At 40.0% G+C, this 18,692-nt stretch overlaps 3 protein-coding genes across 3 annotated transcripts in view; all 3 read right to left on the bottom strand.

The window, feature by feature from the left end:
- Positions 1–7,411, bottom strand: part of etnk1 (ethanolamine kinase 1) — a 12,114-nt gene extending 4,703 nt beyond the window's left edge. Inside the window, exons 1-4 of the mRNA XM_008315906.3 lie at positions 7,105–7,411; positions 4,470–4,729; positions 4,101–4,241; positions 1,841–1,983 (exon numbers count right to left, since the gene is read on the bottom strand). Of these exons, the coding sequence (XP_008314128.1) occupies positions 1,841–1,983; positions 4,101–4,241; positions 4,470–4,729; positions 7,105–7,251 (691 nt within the window). The 5' untranslated portion in view covers positions 7,252–7,411. The remainder of the gene's footprint in view (positions 1–1,840; positions 1,984–4,100; positions 4,242–4,469; positions 4,730–7,104) is intronic.
- Positions 7,412–8,546: 1,135 nt separating this feature from the next.
- On the bottom strand, positions 8,547–14,712 carry pyroxd1 (pyridine nucleotide-disulphide oxidoreductase domain 1). The gene is made up of 13 exons (XM_008315907.3): positions 14,380–14,712; positions 14,162–14,242; positions 13,562–13,681; positions 13,153–13,281; positions 12,947–13,020; positions 12,575–12,774; positions 12,405–12,499; positions 12,174–12,276; positions 11,855–11,970; positions 11,082–11,204; positions 10,403–10,540; positions 10,179–10,268; positions 8,547–9,679 (listed from the first exon to the last, which is right to left on the bottom strand). The coding sequence occupies exons 1-13, from the start codon at positions 14,455–14,457 to the stop codon at positions 9,521–9,523; spliced, it is 1,506 nt and encodes a 501-aa protein (XP_008314129.1). The 5' UTR covers positions 14,458–14,712; the 3' UTR covers positions 8,547–9,520.
- Positions 14,713–16,138: 1,426 nt separating this feature from the next.
- iapp (islet amyloid polypeptide) lies at positions 16,139–18,059 on the bottom strand. Its single transcript, XM_008315924.3, has 4 exons — positions 17,916–18,059; positions 17,142–17,237; positions 16,567–16,707; positions 16,139–16,422 (listed from the first exon to the last, which is right to left on the bottom strand). Exons 2-4 carry the CDS (start codon positions 17,219–17,221, stop codon positions 16,251–16,253), a joined length of 393 nt encoding a protein of 130 aa, XP_008314146.1. The 5' UTR covers positions 17,222–17,237; positions 17,916–18,059; the 3' UTR covers positions 16,139–16,250.
- Between the last annotated feature and the right edge of the window lie 633 nt (positions 18,060–18,692).

Below are 18,692 nucleotides of genomic sequence, written 5' to 3'. Positions count from 1 at the left end.
TTTGTGACGGCGGGAGAGTCTTGGTGCATCTTAGCAACGGTAACCAAGGGGGTGGTGCTTAGCAACAGGTCAACTGGCAGGGACAATGGCTACTTTCTGACCTGCAGTCAGAACACGTCTGGTCAGTGATGTGACGTTCACAAGGTGAGCACATCAACGCTTCTGTTAGCGGTAGCTACTCAGGTGCTCGTTTAAAGGGATAGAAATATTAGCTTGGTAGTTTTAGCCACCATATACCAAACAGCTGCTGATATTCTGTGTTATTGTCCGTGCCAATAAAACATCCGGAAATAAACGACATCACCGACTCCATCTGCTGGATGTGTTGATAGAAGCCAGGTTTTTTAGCAAACTATCTACATGTATTTTTTTATTAAAATAAATATATATGCATACACAGAAATACAAAAAGACAGAATATCAGACATGACAGAGAAAAGTGACGTCTGTCTGGTTGTGAACACTGCCGCATCAGAGGAGAAGGAAGTTTTATATTTGAAGTTAGTTGGCTTGTGCTGAAAGAAGCTTAAGGTAGGTGATGTTTAATTAAAAAATTAAAATAAAAAAAAATCAATAAATAAATAAACAGTACAACAAGCAGCCTTTAGAGTGGGTGGGCTTGGTGGCTGCACAGCACTGTAAGGTAATAAATAGGTATGTGGCCCCTACTGATGCCATGAACGTGTCCCGATTAGCCTGAGCAGCGGGCCCACTATGTGATGGCCCCCTGAGCCGACAGTGCGTGAGGTTTTGTCCCCCTCCATTGCTGCCCCAGGGCAGGGTGGCGCACGGCGGCCACAGCCTCAGCTGTCATTCCTAGGGGAGAAAGGCTAGACACAAGGAGCTGTGAGAAGAGCCCCGCCCCTCGCCGCAACCCGACGAGGAGCTCCAACTTTTAACAGCTCTCACCCCCCACCTCCCTGTCCCGCCCCTAAATACACCCCCCCAGCACCTCCCACATTCATTGAAATATTCCTTAAAATTATCCTCCTCCACCCCGTTATTAAAAAAAAAACCCTCAAACATAAGCAAAATTATTTTCTGACACGTTGCTAAATATATGATCAAAACAGCGACATTGCTACAACACTTAGCCTGTGTCATCAACATAACCTGAACTAGAGATCGTAAAGGCATTGTTGGTTTGAAGCTGCTGCTGCATTTCCCAAGTTAGTGCAGAGAATTAGAACGACAGAAAAGACAACGCGTAGGAAACACCCAGTTAGTCAAGTCCAACATGGCTGTGTCCCAATTACTGTACAACACAGAGGCCCAGTTTAACAGTGACCGCCCGCAAAAATAAACCAACACCGGGACGGGAACAAGACCCCGCGCGGTGAATGGAAAAGCACCGTCAACACCAACGAGTTGCCACACCTCGTATTCACAGTGGAGACCAAAAATAAGGGCAGTTGAGGCCATAACAGCATGGCTCTTTAAGGACTGCGGTGTTGGGGGAGGGGGGCGTGACAGTGACTGATGCTTTTGCTACATTTCGTAACGACTGTTACTCACTCAGCTTACACTATGTTTGGTTTTAATCAGTCATAGATCATCTTGAGGACAACCCCCCTCCCCTCCCCGTGACAGCACACATAAATCTGTAACAAACGCTGTGTTATGATCATTAGCACCACAGCCTAAAGTTTCCTTTCCGTTGTCTTTTCCGATCGTTCTAGTTCTAGGCCTAATGCAAACACTGAGAATGAGGGAAGCATGAGACTAGAACTGATGGGAGTCCTACCTGGACACAGGGACTGGGGGGGGAGACGTTGGGAGGGGGGGGGTGCAGATCAACTTAACAACATCTGAATTCAACATGTCAACAAGTGAGACTCACCTTCCTCTGGGTTGTAGATGATGTTTTTGCAGAGCAGGTCGTTGTGGCAGAGAACCACGGGGGAGCCCAGCCCAGACAGGCTCTGCTGGAGCCACACCATCTCTTCTCTGAGGAACTGAGGGCTCGGCACATCCATGTGCAACCTGGAGACGTCAATGGGTCAAAGTTAGTTGAGAATGAAAGACAACAAAAGAAAAATAAGCAAAGGATGTGAGTGAGTCTGGAGGTAGACTCAACCATAGAACAAGGAAAAAGAAACGAGAAATAACTTCTTCTTCTTTTTTTTTTTTTTTAGTTTAGCCTGCAGCATGTACTGCCAACTTATTTACATATTTAACACTGATGTGGTTTTTACTAAATATAAACCCCATAGGAATAAACACACGCATGTTTTTACTTTGGCTGCAACGTGTATGCAGACGATGCCATGAAATATTTGACCAATTATTTGTACATTATCATTAATCTAGAGCAATCAGTCTATTAAAGCACTGAGCTTCTAAACTTTTTAAGCAGAGCTTTGATATTAAATCATTCAAATTGGCAAATACCCGACTTATTCATTAAATACTTCATCTAAAACATAGGTCTTGTAAACCATACAGGTTACCATTGTAATGTTCTTGTCGAAAAAAAATGTGCCGCAAAAAAAAAAAAAATCCTTGACAAACGCCGGAGAGTCGTTTGACAGGATTAGTTCTGTTCTGAAATGGGGAAACATTTTATGGAGCGTCTTGAGCACCGGGCGGTAACGCGACCCAATATTTGTTTTAGTCAGCACTCAACCGACTGCATTCCTTACAGGTTGCCATGTTTCAAAGTCGAACAAAGGAATCGTTTCAATGTAGTATGTTACCAAACTCAGTCCCAGGAGCAGATGACTAAACTGTGGTTAAGAATAAAATTCTGAGAATGAAGTAAGTCAAAGGGAGAAGGCGCCGAGGACAGAAGATGCATCAAAGGAACATTAAATTCCAGATGAATGAGGAACAGTTATAAACGGTAATAAAGATCACATCAAAGTGTATTTTGTCCTTAGTGGCAAATGTACAGCATTTGTCACACATTTTACAGCAAACATAAAACAAGATCAGCTGTTGTGTCATGTTCCTTCCGAGACGTCAGTACTTCAACACAACTCGTGATAAAGTGACACGGTCCCTCGTACTCTCTCCGTCATTTGAGGTGTACACTACGGTAAATAAACTCCTGAAGATTGCATCAGTGCCGTTTGTGGATTCACTCGTTTATACCCCCCCCCCCTACACCCCCCACACGATAAGGGGCTGGAGATTATGGTTCCACGTGGATGTGACTAAAAACAAAAACATCTGGAGTGTGAATTCAATTCAGCTGCAGAAAAATGGTTCACAAAACAAATGTTCTGCCGGTCTTTATGTTACAGTTTCGTTCCTTGAATGAGAATCATAAAAGTAAAAAAAAAAAATTTTAAAAAAAAATCACTTAAGGTAATTTAATATCACAGGGTGAATGCACACTTGACCTGTGACCTTCAGGTCTTTATCAGTGAAGGCTGTAAAACGCCGCTGATTAAGCATTAACTCAGTTTCATTTAAAGGGTGACTCGTGTTTTCTTAGCTTGCTGCCGTTCCGTGGTTCAATCATAAACCAGGACTTGTATTATAACAAGTGTGTTACACGCAAACTCCTTTCCCTAAGACTGTTTGCTCATTAAATAAGTCCTTATGTAAGGAGTCCTTCAATGTTTGTCTTCTTTAAGAGACCACATCACAAGGTCACTGAGACTCAGAACATCTCTTTGGAGGTAATATGAACTAAAATACACTCAAATAAATTGGTTAAAATAATAATAAAAAAAAAAACTTAACAACTAAAATTGTCCGACAAATACTATACAGAATTTGACCACTGCATTTAGCCAATACGGTTAACATTAGACATGCTAACCGCTACACTATGGAACCACTGACTACATTTTATTTAAAAACAATCAAATTCCTCTTGAGCTCTGGTGGACCATATAAAATGAGATGGCGGGTCATATTTGGGCCGTGAGCCTTGAGTTTGACACATGTGTCTTAGAGTATAAAGTTCTACAGATTTCATCCTGTTTCACATCTGCTTTGTTTAAAGTAGAGTTAGCGTTAATATACGTTTATTGAGATGATGGTGAATAGGTAAAAGGTTTGAAGTACTAAGAAGAAGAAGAAGAAGACAGAAGCCTTCAGTGAAGGATTGAAGGATGGAGAAGGTTCTAGTAATCATCGGAGGCACTCACCTGGCATTTCGCTCAGGATCTTTGAAGTGCTTAGGGATGAGAGCAAAGTACTTGCCCATCTTAATCCACAGGTCAGACTGGGGCACCCAGCCATTATGGGCATGGATTGCGTGGTACTTGGCCAGCTGCCCGGCAATGAGTCTGAGAGGGAGAGAGAGAGAGAGAGGGGGAGAGGAAGAAGGGGAGAAATGGAGATTTTAAATGTACATCATTTCAATATGGACCATTGTTTGAGTTTAATAACGGACAGACAAAGAGAAATTTCAAATGAACGGGGACTTGAACCCCAGACCCTCAGATTAAGGGTCTGACACGCTACCTACTGGTAGTAGGTAGCAAAGTATTTTGCAATAAAACAAGCGACTCTACCTGAACACAGGTTGGCTACGGATGTGTTCTGGCTCCAGGGCAGTTCCTTCCAGAAATTCATAACACAGGCCGTTGTTGAAGGTACAGTAGAGATGCGGGGCACAGCGGTGAGCCTGTAGCACTCGGAAGCTTTTCACTTCATTTTCCCGGTCGACCAGCAGCTCCGTTTTGTTGCCATAAATACGGACCAGCACCACGTCTTTCATCCTAGGGCCCACGTAGCAACCCAGGAGCTTATTGGTTATCCCATCTGTGAAAAACTGAACACAGAGACAGAGAGCGAGAGTGAATCAGAGGCGGAATACTTCACAGTGAATGAAAATATTACAGTGAGGCTTCAAGTTTAATCCGTGCCACAACAGCTCTCGTGTGTACGATTGTATTTTCACCATTAGAAATAACTAAAAACCAATTCATTAGTTTGTTTGAATTAAAATCCCCCATCCCCTCATTTAAACATCAAAAACATAGATATAAACAAATATATTGATAATATAAAATAATAATAATTAAGAAAAGATTTTATATTATTGTTATAAAAATGGGTAAAATAAACCAGAGAGGGACAGTTAGCGAGAGAGTGTCGGGGTCCACTAAGGTAGGAGAAGGACCGGGAGTGAGGACTGGATTTAGATGATAATAAGAGAGAGAGACACAAGTAAGCAATAGTTGCTTATTTGGAAAACTTGGAGAACTCGTATTTCGGGTACCTTGTGTCTCACTCCGCTGCAATATATATTCTTCTTTCTGTCCCCGTGACATAACAGTGGTTCGACAAGACATTTGCATAAAGCTGTCGTTTTACAGTTTGCTGACAGTGGACTGACATTTTCCTACAAATCATTCGATGTGATGATAATACATTTTTACTGCAGCACCGAGTGACTATGGCAGAAAATAAAGTGGGAGTTGCATTACAGTGCCACATTCCACCACATCCCACTGTTACAGTACTGAAAAAAAAAACCTCCATTCCACTTTGTGTTACATAACATCACGGGGGAGTCTGGATTTGGCCAAAACATGGGAGGGAAAGGGGAGAAAATTTACTATGCCTTAAGGGTGGGTGTGGTCCAGAAAACCCAGGCCAAATTACCCCTGCTGTATAGCTCGCAGTTATTGCAGAGTTGGGTTTCAACATACCAGCACTGATTGTTCACTCGACAGACAGGACGACAGGATTGTGAAGAATTTTATTTTGCACCAGGGCGCGATGACTGGCATCTGCTGAGTTCCCACTTTCGCTCTCATTGATAATATAGGCAAGAATGACAGAAGCATGTGATCGCCTGGCTTCCTGACTGTGTTTACCAAGCAAAGCCACTCCCCCCAGAGCGTGACAGAACAGAAGGAAAACTAAACTTTAAGGTCATCGCCGTTTTTTGAGAGTGACATGTACCAGCTGACCCGACACTGGACCAGTGGAAAAAAACCACGGCTAATGTTTTTTTAAACCGACAGGCGAAAGCAGACCTCATCCTATTACCTGTGTTAGAGCAAGTTCCTTCTCTCACCAGTAGGGTGACGTGATCCTCTCTAAATACTAATTACCCAGGATGGGGTTTTTTTTAAACACACTTTTTAATCCTACGTAGCCATCCATATCTAAAGGAGAATTGTCACCGGCAACGTGGCTCCGACATGATGGTGCAGCTGTCAGTCACACATGGGATGCACTCTTGTGAGCCGCCTCCCATCATGCTTTGTTTCTCTTTTGAACTTGAATGAAATCTATTCATTTTCTATTCAATAATACCTGACACTGACAGAAAGCACACTCTTTTTGCTTTAATCTTCATTTAAAGAAAATTTATTTTTTATGACATGACAATAACTTGTATTTCTGGGGGAGAAAAAAAATACAATTGTTATTATACATATAATATTATATTGACAATTTAATAAATGCTTGTTTGCTTGCATAGCTACTTGCTATAATAAGCTATTTATTGCGTAATACCATTCATTAAATGGACAGTTTAGGGTAATAAATGTAACCTTCAGTCCATAAATGTAGGTAAAATATTAAAGGTTAGCCCTTAATATGTTTGTTTGTTTTTTGTTCAATCTACTTCAAGTCTAGAATTTTATCCCGTATTTCCCCTTAATTATGCAAAGCAAAAAAAAAAAAAAAAAAAAAAAAAAAACCCAAAAAAAAAAAAACGGGCCAAACTGTCCACAATACATTCTCAGAGAGAAAAACGTTGTGGCTCAGACACCCACATAAGATTACATAAGATTCAGATGAGGTCGAGCCGAAACGCAGACGGTGAAACTGCGCTACAAGTGGCGGAAAGCTCATGACCTGCGCTGACGCAGTTAACATTTAAACTACACAATATTAACCCTTTAATGTAGGAACAGATTACAGCCATGTCCATGTAACTTTAACTCGGTGGGTAAATGATTTACCATCTGCTGGATGTCAACAGCACATTTATTTTAGTTGCTTGTGGTGATGTTATTACAAGTACGTACTAGGACGAAGTGTCGGTTCATGGAATTAATTAACGTCATTGGCAATGTTAAGCTAGCCAGGGTTTATATATGTCGTCACGAGCTGCTAAAACGCGGACATATGCAAGGACATATGCAATTTAGAACCGATTAGAAACATTTAAAAAAAAAAACGTACCTTGACTTTGACCTCGGACGGTTTCCAGTTCGGTCTCAGCTCCTTTATTAGTTTTAATGCACCGGTTCTGTAGTCGCTTTCGTCAACTGTCACGTCTATTTTAGGGACAGCCGGAGCCTCGTCAGGAACGTGGATGTAGTTGGCCATTGTAAGGTTTTTTTATTTCGTCGTGTACTGTGCACTCTGGTAAATGTAGGGCTGCACGAAGCGTTCGAGGGCGCAGTATATGCGAGTATAGGTCAAACGCTGGGTGTATAATCTTCAAATACTCGGTCGGATCGTGTGCGACAACGCCTCTCAACAAGCCCCGCCCACCTGAAAAGAAAATGCCTGACCCGGTGTAGGCTGGTAGTGACGCAGAAGAGCGCTTGTTGTGGGTATCTTTGCAAACCGGCGGCGGGGAGCCACAATTTAAACGTATTTTAATATCGTATAATAAATAACAAACTGGTGTGGGTTGAATGTATTGCACGAAAACATATCTAATAGTTAAAATATAAAATTATTTAAACTTAGATGTTGTGTAACACGCTGTTTTGAACTCAAACTCCACAGCGGTTATGTGCGATAACACAGACAGTTGCACACTTCTAGTCGCACTTGACTACGTTACTAAAAACGTCACGTCCGCCACTGCTTGAATTAAAGTGAGCTCTGTCAGTGCTGGGTGTTTTAAATGTCAAAAGTGGAAAAACGTTAATCAAACTTTATTGGGTGTAATCCATGTGTTTAAACACATAAACACAAAGACGAGGACGCCGACTGATAAAGGAAACTGCAATTGTAAAAATCATCGTGTGGCGAATTGTCTTTGTCTGTATTGAAGATCAGGTGACTTCCTTAATAACCAGAGGCGTTTATGTTCCCCTATTTATGTTTAGATTTTTCAGTGTCATCCGTCTATAAATGTAAAAGAAAAAGCCCGTGTATCATAATAATAATACCTAAACACGACGATAGGCTGTGCAAAAATATCTTAAAAATAAAGCACACAAATTTAAATGAGTCACACCATTGTCTGTCACGAAGATGTGACGACAGAGTGGTGGAAAAAAATAAATAGATAATGATCTCAATAAGGCGGACTCTTTGAGAATAAACACTGTTGAAAGTATTACATCTTTCAATATTTATCTTTGTATTTTCAGTAGTTTATGTCGTGCTGGTACAATTTTTTTCAAGCTAGTGGTATTGTTCGGCTGCTAGCTACGACATGACAGATCCCCCTTTTTTTTCTCGATAAACTTGGCAACTGCTGTGTCCAAAATTAAACGTAACACACTTGTACATTTTAAAATATATACTGCACAACCCTCAACACATTAACAGGTCATTAAAGTGCCTTCTCCGTAGCTATAAGGTGATGGTGTATGTCATTTTGTATTTTAAGTATGTTATTATGCTAATCTTCATTCGAGTGAAGAGTTATTAAAGTATTCTAATTCAACAGGAATTAAAAATTTAATATTGACAAAATGTTAGCTGCTTACTGTCCAAACACAAGTATATGTATATATAACCAAGGATTACCAACAGGTTCAGTCAGACAGACACTTTATGTTGCTGAAACTCTGGTTCATATCTGTTTAAATTTGACTATTACAAATAAAGTCCTAAAGAAGACAATAGGGAAAATAAACCACCCTGTTCTTGGGATTCCTGCAAAGTTGTGATCACTCAGATATCACTGCTGAATGATGTGGCTGCCAGACTGTCAAAAAGTATATAAAACCTAATGCCGCAGGTAGATATCGGAGGTTACCTCCTTGCGTGTTCTTAAATTATATCTGCACAGATCTGCTTCTTTTGTGTCTTGTCCAAACAAAAGATGGATTTGAAATCACGGCAATCCACGAGCAACACTTCCTGGGTAAAATAGACAGCATTGTGTGTGTTTCACAATGTCTTTTGTCACAGCGCTTTGTGAGGCACAGGAGGAGCTGTTCGTTCTGCCAAGGTTGAAATCTGAGCAAAGTTGCAACAAAAGGACTGCCTTTTTCTACACGCCGGTATTATTGGTTGCTCTGCATTGTTTGGCAAAGGCGACGTGTCTGCCTATCAAAACAGTGAACCGTTTAACAAAGTCTTATTGTATTTCCTTTTCTGACCCACAACTCTGCCACTGTCTCGACACTCGTTCTCATTTAAATCCACGCAGAAACGAATGAACGAGAATTTTCTAGGTTACTATCCCGTCTTTAAATTATACATGGCACAGACATAGGCCCACAGGGTATTTCTTGGCATCATAAGACCGGCAACCGCAACCCAACACAACAAAAGTCTGAAGAACTCTGGGCCTTTTTACATTCCTGAAGTTGAGATATCTTAAACGTTTTTTTTAAGCTGCCAATCTCTGGTTTTCCCAGTGTTTAGGATTTTTCTAGTCCAAATGGCAAATGTTTTTTTTTGTTTCTCAGTCAAAGTAGTCCTCTATATCAATGTTGGGATTCAACAGGTCCTCTCCATATGGTGTCAGATCCATCTGGTTGAGGATCAGGTTCTCGAAAGTCTCCTCCAGGTCTGTCTCTCCGATCAGCACGGCCCCCACCATCCGACCACCATGAAGAACAACCTGAAACAAAGAAAAAGAAGAAGTTTGAAAATCAATGAAAACTGTGATTTGAAGTCAATGCTGTGCTCGCCCCCTGGTGGGGAACCGTTATTTTGTGACGGTAAAAAAAAACCCAAAAAAACAGTAATTTATGACATACTCTTCCTCAGGGTCAACCCCAGATACAAACACAGATAACAGAACAGTGAATCTTTTTACACACAAACAGATGATATAAACACACATCACATGGTTTTTTAAAGATGCCCCCGGTAATGCAGGACTGCCCTGAGGGTTCTGAAACAAGCTAACACTTTTTAATCAGTCGGCAAAATGACATTAAGTTTGTGTGAGGAATAACAGAGCTCTTGTTTTTTGATGTTTTTTCAGTGAGTCGACAGTGACATTTGAAGAGAGACATTGATAACACGAGGCGACAAGAACCTACGGCCCTGTGATAAATTCTATAGCACTGGTGGAACAGACATTACAAGAGTGGATTTTTTTTTTCCAGTTTCACCTTGACGTACTCCTGTCCTTTAGTGCAGCGGACCAGGAGTTCCTGATTAGAGCCCAGCCCCTGTCCATTAAACTTCCCCAGCAGAACCACCTGTGTATGGACCAGAACAGTTAGAACTACGACAGTGCTGTTAGGAGTAAATGACCTTGAAGGTCCTCAGACAAATGTTAGCCGGCCATTTAGACAGTAGATGATTAACATGTAAACGTAACTGAAGGACACACCTTGTAGTTGAAGAACTTCGTTATGTGTGAGAAGAGTTCAAAGCAGAAGTCCAGTTCCACTGGTTCCGAGAGAACATGTGCCGCCATGCAGCGGCCGACGTACCAACCCATCTGACGGGCCTGAGTCCACAAACGCATCTGAACACACACACACAATGTAAATATATATGCATAAACACACACACATATAAACATCATAAAAGCACAAATATATAAAGTATATGTATACATATATATTTAATATATATTTCAATATGTGTATATGTCATATATACAAATACATATACACATATTTATAGATACACACAACATACATATATACAAATATATACATATGCTGCACATACATACATATATACTATACCTATATATGTATATATATTTATGCTTATATATATATTAAAATGGTCAAATAGTTGCACAGTTTCACAGTATAAGAACAGTGTTTGTTCTTTTAAACATTAACTCATATAAAGGATTTCAAAGAAAAGCAGTTTAATATTTAACAACAGAATTCGTGTCAGAGTTTTTAATAAGTCACATGTTTAAGTCTGTGACATCTTTGTTTGGAGATAAATAAATGACTGTTTACACTGAAATATTGGCAGCGTGTGAGACAAGAGGACAAACTTTGAGGCTGTGTGAACAGTTTAAAAAGAAACTATATCAGTCACTTCACCTGCTGCCAGAGGGAACTGTGCTCCCAGCATGCAGTGCACACATCTCCTGCAGCGTAGACATCTGGCTCTGATGTCATCATCTGATCATCCACCCGCAAGCCGGCATCTTCTGCAAGTAGAAACTAAAATAAAAAGAGTAAAGGTTTGTGTTTACACTGAGGTTTGAATAATCAGGGAGAAAAACAGAAAAACATTTTCTCAAGTACGGCGTTTTAGTTTGTGTTTTTGTTTTCGCTTTCCTCTATTGGTCGTTGTCATTACGGCTCTTTAAAAAACCCTATTGTTTTCGTTTATGTAGTAATGAAAAACACCCAATAAAAATACATCACCACTGAAGGGCAACACTTACAGCCTGCTTATGCAGCCTGGTTATTTACTACTACACTTTAAGTTTTTTTTTGGTGGACTGCCCAGTGGAAAGGCTTTCCAAAGAAGCTTCTCTGTTCTTCAGTGATTCCCAAGGCATTGTGGTCCAATGGCCATAAATCTGTTTTGTCTAAAGTGCTTCTTGCCTGCAGTTTTGTGGTCAGGGATTATTTGGAATAAAAATCTATAAATAAACAGCATTTAACACCAACAATAACACTCTTGTATGAAACATTGCTCTCAGATAATATTTGAACAACGTGACACTGCCATCCAGTTTGCATATTTATTGAAACCAAAGAAATTGGTACCAAAGGCCAAATAGCTTCAAAGATCATATTCATACTGTAATCATCAGATTTTGTGTTTTTTTTAGACTTTTTAAACTGTGGATTACTATACGTACATTGTTACCGTGTAGAAATGGCTCAGTGTTTGGCACCACACCAGTGGCACTGACCACAAAATCACAGCCGATGGTTTTCCCATTGGTCAGCTGGACATACACTGGCCACGATCCTCCTGACAGTGAAGGACAGAAAAAAAAAACACTAAGTAAAATGAAGTAATTTTCAGCTGATGATTGTCAGACCTGATGAAACATGTCTGCTGTAAATGTTATAAAAGTTAATTCAGTAATCAGTGAGGTGCAGTTACAAGATGGTTTTGAACCTTTTCAACCAGGTTTTATGGCACAGGTCAGAACAGCTGGTTTAGTTTCTCACCGTTCTCTGGTGTATTTGTTTGCTGTTGGGAACTGAGCAGCTCCTCAGAGGTCAAGATCTTTTCCACCTCACACTGGTATTCAACTGAAACTCTGCGGGACACCTGAGCTCATGACAGCAGAGAGAACAATGCAAACAAAGAAGTCAAAACAGGTACAAGACTCATGTACAGCAGTCTTTTCCAATGCAAATACACTTTACAAAAACCCAACCCTCAGGTTTCTATTTTACCTCTTCCACTCCTCTGAAAGCTATTCCTTCGTGCCAGTCGGGGCCGAGGGCACTGCCTGGTTCTGTGGGACCAGTGCCATTCCCACGCAAATCCGCTGTAGTGAAAATGTAGCATAACATTAGAGAGTGAAGTCCCATTAAAACAAAAGCAAAGTATTAGAGAAGACAACCTTGTGCAGTGTAGATGTGTGAGGCTCCATCTGCTGGTTCCTCCGTGGTGTAGCGAGGCCTTTTACATTGAACCAGTCTCTCTGGTCTGCCTGCATCCAGTGATGGTATAAGAAACTGCGCCGCGCCTGCGTCAAAAAACGTGTTCCCTATCGCCTTGTCCTTAATGGCCCAGATCACTTCGCAACCTTCGACCTCATACCTGGAAAAAAAAAAACATTTGTTAGTGCAGGACATGACTGAGCATTCTCCTAAATGACTCTGCAGAAAATGTCACCTCCTCAGAATTGAGCTGAAAATAACTGTAATAATAACAAGACTCCAGGCGAGGGCACTGTTCCATACTTATGTTAACTTTGATACAGTTTACTCACACTAATTCCAAGGCAATGCCACCATTTCCAACAACAACAATTCTCCTAGCCTTCGACAACCTTTTTTGAAACTCCTGAAAAGGAAGAACAGAAAAGAGCAGCATTAGTTCTGATATTTTATTTTTAAAGCTCATTGAGTATTGTATATAATTAACAATGGATTCTTGTTTGTTTTTGTTTTTTTTGTTGTTTACTGTAGTATATACCTGGGCACTGTCTGTGTCCCTGATACCCAGTACGTATGGATTGTCCTGAGTTAGCAGCTTAGGTCTTCCTCCGCTGCAGATGCAAAGTTTCTCATAACCATAAACTCGTCCATCTGCTGTTTCAATACACTAGGGCAAAAAAATAAAAAAAATAAAAAACAATTAATGGCGAAATGCCATCAACTGCAGTAATACAGCCACACTTTACCACTGACAGCATCGTTTTCAGTAGGCCATATATGGTAGGTACTAGTAAATGTCCACAAGAGGGCAACAGAAGACAGTTTAAGACAAAAGCATTTGACACGCTATGAATAACAATTGATGTAAAAACTGAATAAAGAGTGTGACGTACATGATTTTAAGTTATACCTTAATTTATACAGAAATCTGCACCACCGCTACTTACATGTGACGTCGTGTTAAGGGATTTCACTGCCGAGTGAATAACCGTCAGATTGGGAAACGTCTGTACCAGGACACTGGAGGGTCGCTCCTCAATCTCAAACTCTTCCAGCGTCTTAGACACCTTTCAAATAACAACAGAAAACAGTTCTAATTAGTTCCTGTCATTACATATTCATTAGTGATCAGTCACATATGGACATTTGAAAGATCCCGAGATCGGTGCGGTACCTGGACTAGCCTTATGTGACTCTGCAGCGGCTTTGAAATTCTTTTTGTTTTTAAAATGCGTTTCCATATTACAGTACAAATGAGCCTGAACAGAATTGTAGTGTTTCCTGTAGTTTAGGAGAAGTTTAAATCATAGTTTTGGTGGATTGTAAACCTACTTCCGGTGGATTTCCACTTTGCACCGGAAGTTGCTAATATATTAAGCTACAAAATAACTGTGTCGAAGATAAACGTTGAACAATGTAGCCCGTATTTGTGTTATTCCATTTCTCAAGACATTGTGAAGGGGATTTAATTGAAGAAGAGAAAAACACACATCAAATTAGGAGTTTGACAGAAAACGTCTATTTTTTTAAAATAACATTTTCCTGACCTGTTTAAAGTTTGTCACTGCCTTAATATGGGGACCCGCTGTGATTAGAGCCACCTCTGCTGACGGGATCTGGGATGACAGCTGTCAACATAGATTCAGTATTACAGTATTATGACAAAAATACTTCTACAACCAATGTTATAGACTTTAGGATTACTTAATTTATCACATATTATCGCAACACACACAGATATATAACCGCAACTCTGCTTTTGTACCTTTTCAACACACGTCACACCCGCGATACCGCCTCCAACAACTACGAATTTAAACGTTTTCTCTGCTTTGTCTGCCATGCCCAAAACCAACGAGGGCACCAGGCTAAGCTCAAGTGGCTAAGAGCAGCTGCAGTGTATTTTACGAAAGACGAAAAACGTTTTTTATATATATATTCACGTTTATTCTGTTCTGCTAACAAAGACATGCTGATTTAAATAAAACATATTTGCGGTTGATTAGCTATTAAACCTTTAAAACAAGTCATTCACGTCCTATCATTAGCACATGAGACGTAAACCATGACACTTCCGTGTTTACAAATAAGTACGGCAAGCAGCGTAGGACAAACGGAGTTATGCGTTTTAAGAAGCGTCGATCTTATTGACTTGGATTGACTGGAATTTCAATACTAAATCAAATGTCAGTATAAAAATGTTTTAATAGCACAATTCGAATCAAGCTTTATACAAAAACACTGTATACTGTATATATATGTTAAAGGAAAAAAAATAAACAGGAAACCAGCTTTGCAGTGAGATAAGTTACATTTGTTTTGAAGTGAATCGGCTGTTTACATTCAGACCTCCATATTCTGTTGAAGGTCAGAGTTAAACGCAGCCACGGAGTCGATGACTCTGTTTACATTCAGACCTCCAAATTCTGTTGACGGTCAGAGTTAAACGCAGCCACGGAGTCAAGAATCGACAGAAAATTCCATCAAAACACTCGTCGTTACTGCAGCGATAAACAACTCGTCACCTGATAACAGCTGCCACTGGTGGTTGTACATGAGTCAGTCAACAGATCTTGACACCAGAGGATGTTCGGCAGATAATGGCTCCATTGTTTTCTGGATTCATCAGCAAAAATCTGCCCCTCGTTCTATTTTTGTAGAACCTTTCACTCCGGTGTTAACCATGTATGGGTGTAATGCTGCCGTTGACTGAGATGATTTGGTCGCTGCTAATTAAGTGCAGGTTAGTTATGTGCGTCATTCATACTGTACTGTACCTCCATTTACTGGAAAACACAAGGAAAACACCAACCCCATAACATTTATGTTGTAACCCCCCCCCCCACACACAAATTTCAATATATATATATACATAAATATATACAAATTTCAATATATATATACAAACATATACATAAATATATACATATATACCCATATATATGATACGTACAAATATATGTATTGTATATATAAACATATATATGTAAACACACATATTGAAATATATATTTATCTATATATTTAGGTATATATGTTTATTTTGTATTTTTGTAGTATATAATAATAAAAAAACCATATAAATATAATAGTATCATTTTTATCCAGTCTAGACAAAATAAGGGTCAGTTATAAAGAGATTAATAAAATTTATATATTGCAAAATCTATATATTGGGTTGGATACTAAAGTTCTTTGCACTGTAATAAGTTTAACCATTAAGTTAGTTTAATTTAACGAGTACTTTTTCTATTGTGTATTTGAAAACCTTTTTTAGTTCGTTTACCTTGTGACAGTAAAACAAATCTGCCTGGTTACACATGACACACATGGTTTTAAATACGTGTTTTTATTATCAAAACAACAGATAATAATTATATTGAATATATCTTTACATTTGCTTTCCTTTATTTATTGTTTTATTTCTTCATGTTTTTTTAAATATTATTTACATCATGTCACATCATGGAAACACAAACATCGAAGTGAAAGTTTAACACGTTAAAAAAAACAGGATACGGCCATTTAAATAAAGGCGGTTTAATTTATCAAGTACAAAATAAACATTTACGCCACTTTCGAGTCTTTGTAACGTTGAACGGCTGGTTATGACGTCAGAACACCGGCTCTTCTGCTCTAAAGAGGCAGGTAGTTGGGGTACAGCGTGCTCCGCTTCCCGTAGGCGGTGGATCCCACGTTGGTCGGCGCGTAGACTGTACCGATGGTGTTACTGGAGCGGACCAGGAAGTCTGCCAACCTCTGGGTGACACAGGTGGCGGTGTTGCACTTCCTCTTCTCAAGGCGGTGGCTGCAGGACGAGAGGACGAGAAGAACCGAGGAAACATAAGGACAAGAGGCCGTTTTTTATTGTTTTGTTTTTTTTAAATCATAACATTTTATTGTTTTGTTTTTTTTAAATCATTTTCTACTGTTATGACGGAACAGCTGTTACCTGTTCACCCCCCCGACCCCCCTCTGTGGTCGTTTCTCCATAATGCCCAGGAATGGGTTAGTGATTAGCCCCGGAGGTAACCAGCCCTCGTCATCCGGGAGAGCACTTTCCTGCTCGGTGGATGAGCTGGGAGTGAAGTGCCTGAATCATAGATGGAGGAGGGAAGGGAAGGAGGGAGAGAGAGAAGTGAGGCCAAACAGTTTTACAGTGATAGCTCATGATACTCTTGTCAACACAGCCACTGCAGTCCTAGAGTGTTAGACAGGAAAGTGGCCACTCTGCTGCCCCCCCCAAGGCGTGAACAATGAAGTACTTCAACAGTCAACGATGTGACTTCCACCCCTGGAGTGGGAGTCACATCGTTGCCCCTGTTGCCCCTCGTGCAGAACAGCCTCTAGAGTCGAGACACTTTCCATGATATTCGGCCGCACATCTGCTGCTTCACCTGGGGATCATTTCAGTTTTTCTTCTCTCTGGTTCTGACGGTTCTGACGGTTCTACTCTGATGTTCGGACCAGTTTCTGTGACTGATAGTAAAAAGAAAATAATATTTATTTTGTTATGTGGGTGTGTACCTGTAGTGAGGGGCAGAGGTCACCGCGTGCAGCAGCACAAGCAGCAGGAGCAGAAGCGCCGGAACCTTCGTGTTGAACATGGTGTAGAACGGAGAACTGAACCAACACAGAGAACACAGAGAACACAAGGAACACGGAGGGAGTTGATCATCAATAATAACTGAATATATATATAAAAAAAAACAGCACAGGTAATGTTCTCTTTCCATAATATCACTTTATAATAATAACAATAAATAAAATGACATAAGATCAATTAAAAATAATTTAAAAAATAATATATTTATTAAAATGAAAATAGAATCATCATAGAGTGTATGGCAGTCACAGAGACAAAATAATCTAATTTAATCTAATCATTGTTTTAAATTCATCGTTAGTGACAATAGTAAAAACAAAAAACTATTGACTCGACTTGACTTGATTTTTGAAATAATAATTTTGTTTTCCCTGGTTGTGGTGAACAGTTCAACTAAACTCAAAACATGTATTCTATAGTTATTATTTTTCTGCTTCTCTTTGAAATTTTAATTAATGAAATTAAATGAAAACAACAGACAACAGCGTCTGTAGAATGAGAGAAAATCAAACTGGAACAACAGACACAATCATTTACAGTTTAACCAACACCACGGATGTTATTACATGGGGTAAATTTTTTAAAAAAACATTACGTGAATTATTGCAATCAATATAAATATTATAAAAAAACTAATCATCAAGTCTAATGAAGTGAGACATTAATAAAGACTTTGAATAAAAAGCTTGACTCACTTCTGTGTTGTTCTCCTGCAGCCGGCAGATCCCAGTCCGTCAGGGGAGCAGTCGTCCAGCCTCTGTCAGCCTCTGTCAGCCTCTGTCAGCCTGTCACACCAACCACTGCAACAGTTATAGGCTCCCGGCTCAAAGCACTTGTGACATCAGCTCTCTCCAAATATAGCTGTGAATTTTCATTCACACAGAGTGCAACGGGTGGGGGCGTTAAAAAAAAAAAAACAGCCAGTAGGGGTCTTATATGCTGTATGTAAACACAGACCCTCAGCTTTAACCCGACCACGCACAAAAAAAATACAGAAACTTTGACACGACACACACACATTTGTACGTCACCGTCCTCAGCATCGTCTTCGTCATCGCTGACCTGCCACGAAGCCCACACCAGGGAGAAGGACGCTGTCGTCGTCGGTTTTTTTTTAATACCTGGAGACAGGTGAGAAAGTTTCAGGTCAGCCGTCTCTGGCCTCAGCAGCGCCCCCTGGGCTTTAATGACGATGAATAATTGATTTAAGGATGAACGGTCATCAATAATGAATGGCGTCTCATTATTTTTGATGGGACACGTCATAAACAAAGACCAAGCAGGTAATGAAGAGGAGGTCCAACATGAGGGCCACACGTAACAGGCGTGCGGCCGGCATGTGAACGGCCAGAGTGCATGGGTAAAAAGTTCCTGAGAAAATGTTTTAAATGATATAGAAAAGTAAGTCAAAAAGTTCTAAGACAGAATTTCTGTTCAGATTTTTCATTAAAAACGTCAAACAACCAGAATTA

Source organism: Cynoglossus semilaevis, chromosome 8, assembly GCF_000523025.1.
Source record: "Cynoglossus semilaevis isolate Cse_v1.0 chromosome 8, Cse_v1.0, whole genome shotgun sequence".
Taxonomy (NCBI): domain Eukaryota; kingdom Metazoa; phylum Chordata; class Actinopteri; order Pleuronectiformes; family Cynoglossidae; genus Cynoglossus; species Cynoglossus semilaevis.
The sequence above is the reverse complement of the archived record's forward strand: the minus strand, read 5'-3'. Positions and strand labels throughout refer to the sequence as shown.

Coding starts and splice junctions, on each gene's coding strand:
- pyroxd1 (XM_008315907.3), bottom strand. CDS start 14,457: ATGGCAGACAAAGCAGAGAAAACGTTTAAATTCGTAGTTGTTGGAGGC. Junction 13,021..13,152: donor GGGACACAGACAGTGCCCAG/GTATATACTACA, acceptor CTTCCTTTTCAG/GAGTTTCAAAAAAGGTTGTC. Junction 9,680..10,178: donor AAGGACAGGAGTACGTCAAG/GTGAAACTGGAA, acceptor TCTTTGTTTCAG/GTTGTTCTTCATGGTGGTCG.
- iapp (XM_008315924.3), bottom strand. CDS start 17,221: ATGTTCAACACGAAGGTTCCGGCGCTTCTGCTCCTGCTGCTTGTGCTG. Junction 16,708..17,141: donor ACCTCTGCCCCTCACTACAG/GTACACACCCAC, acceptor TCTATGATTCAG/GCACTTCACTCCCAGCTCAT. Junction 16,423..16,566: donor GGGGTCGGGGGGGTGAACAG/GTAACAGCTGTT, acceptor CTCGTCCTGCAG/CCACCGCCTTGAGAAGAGGA.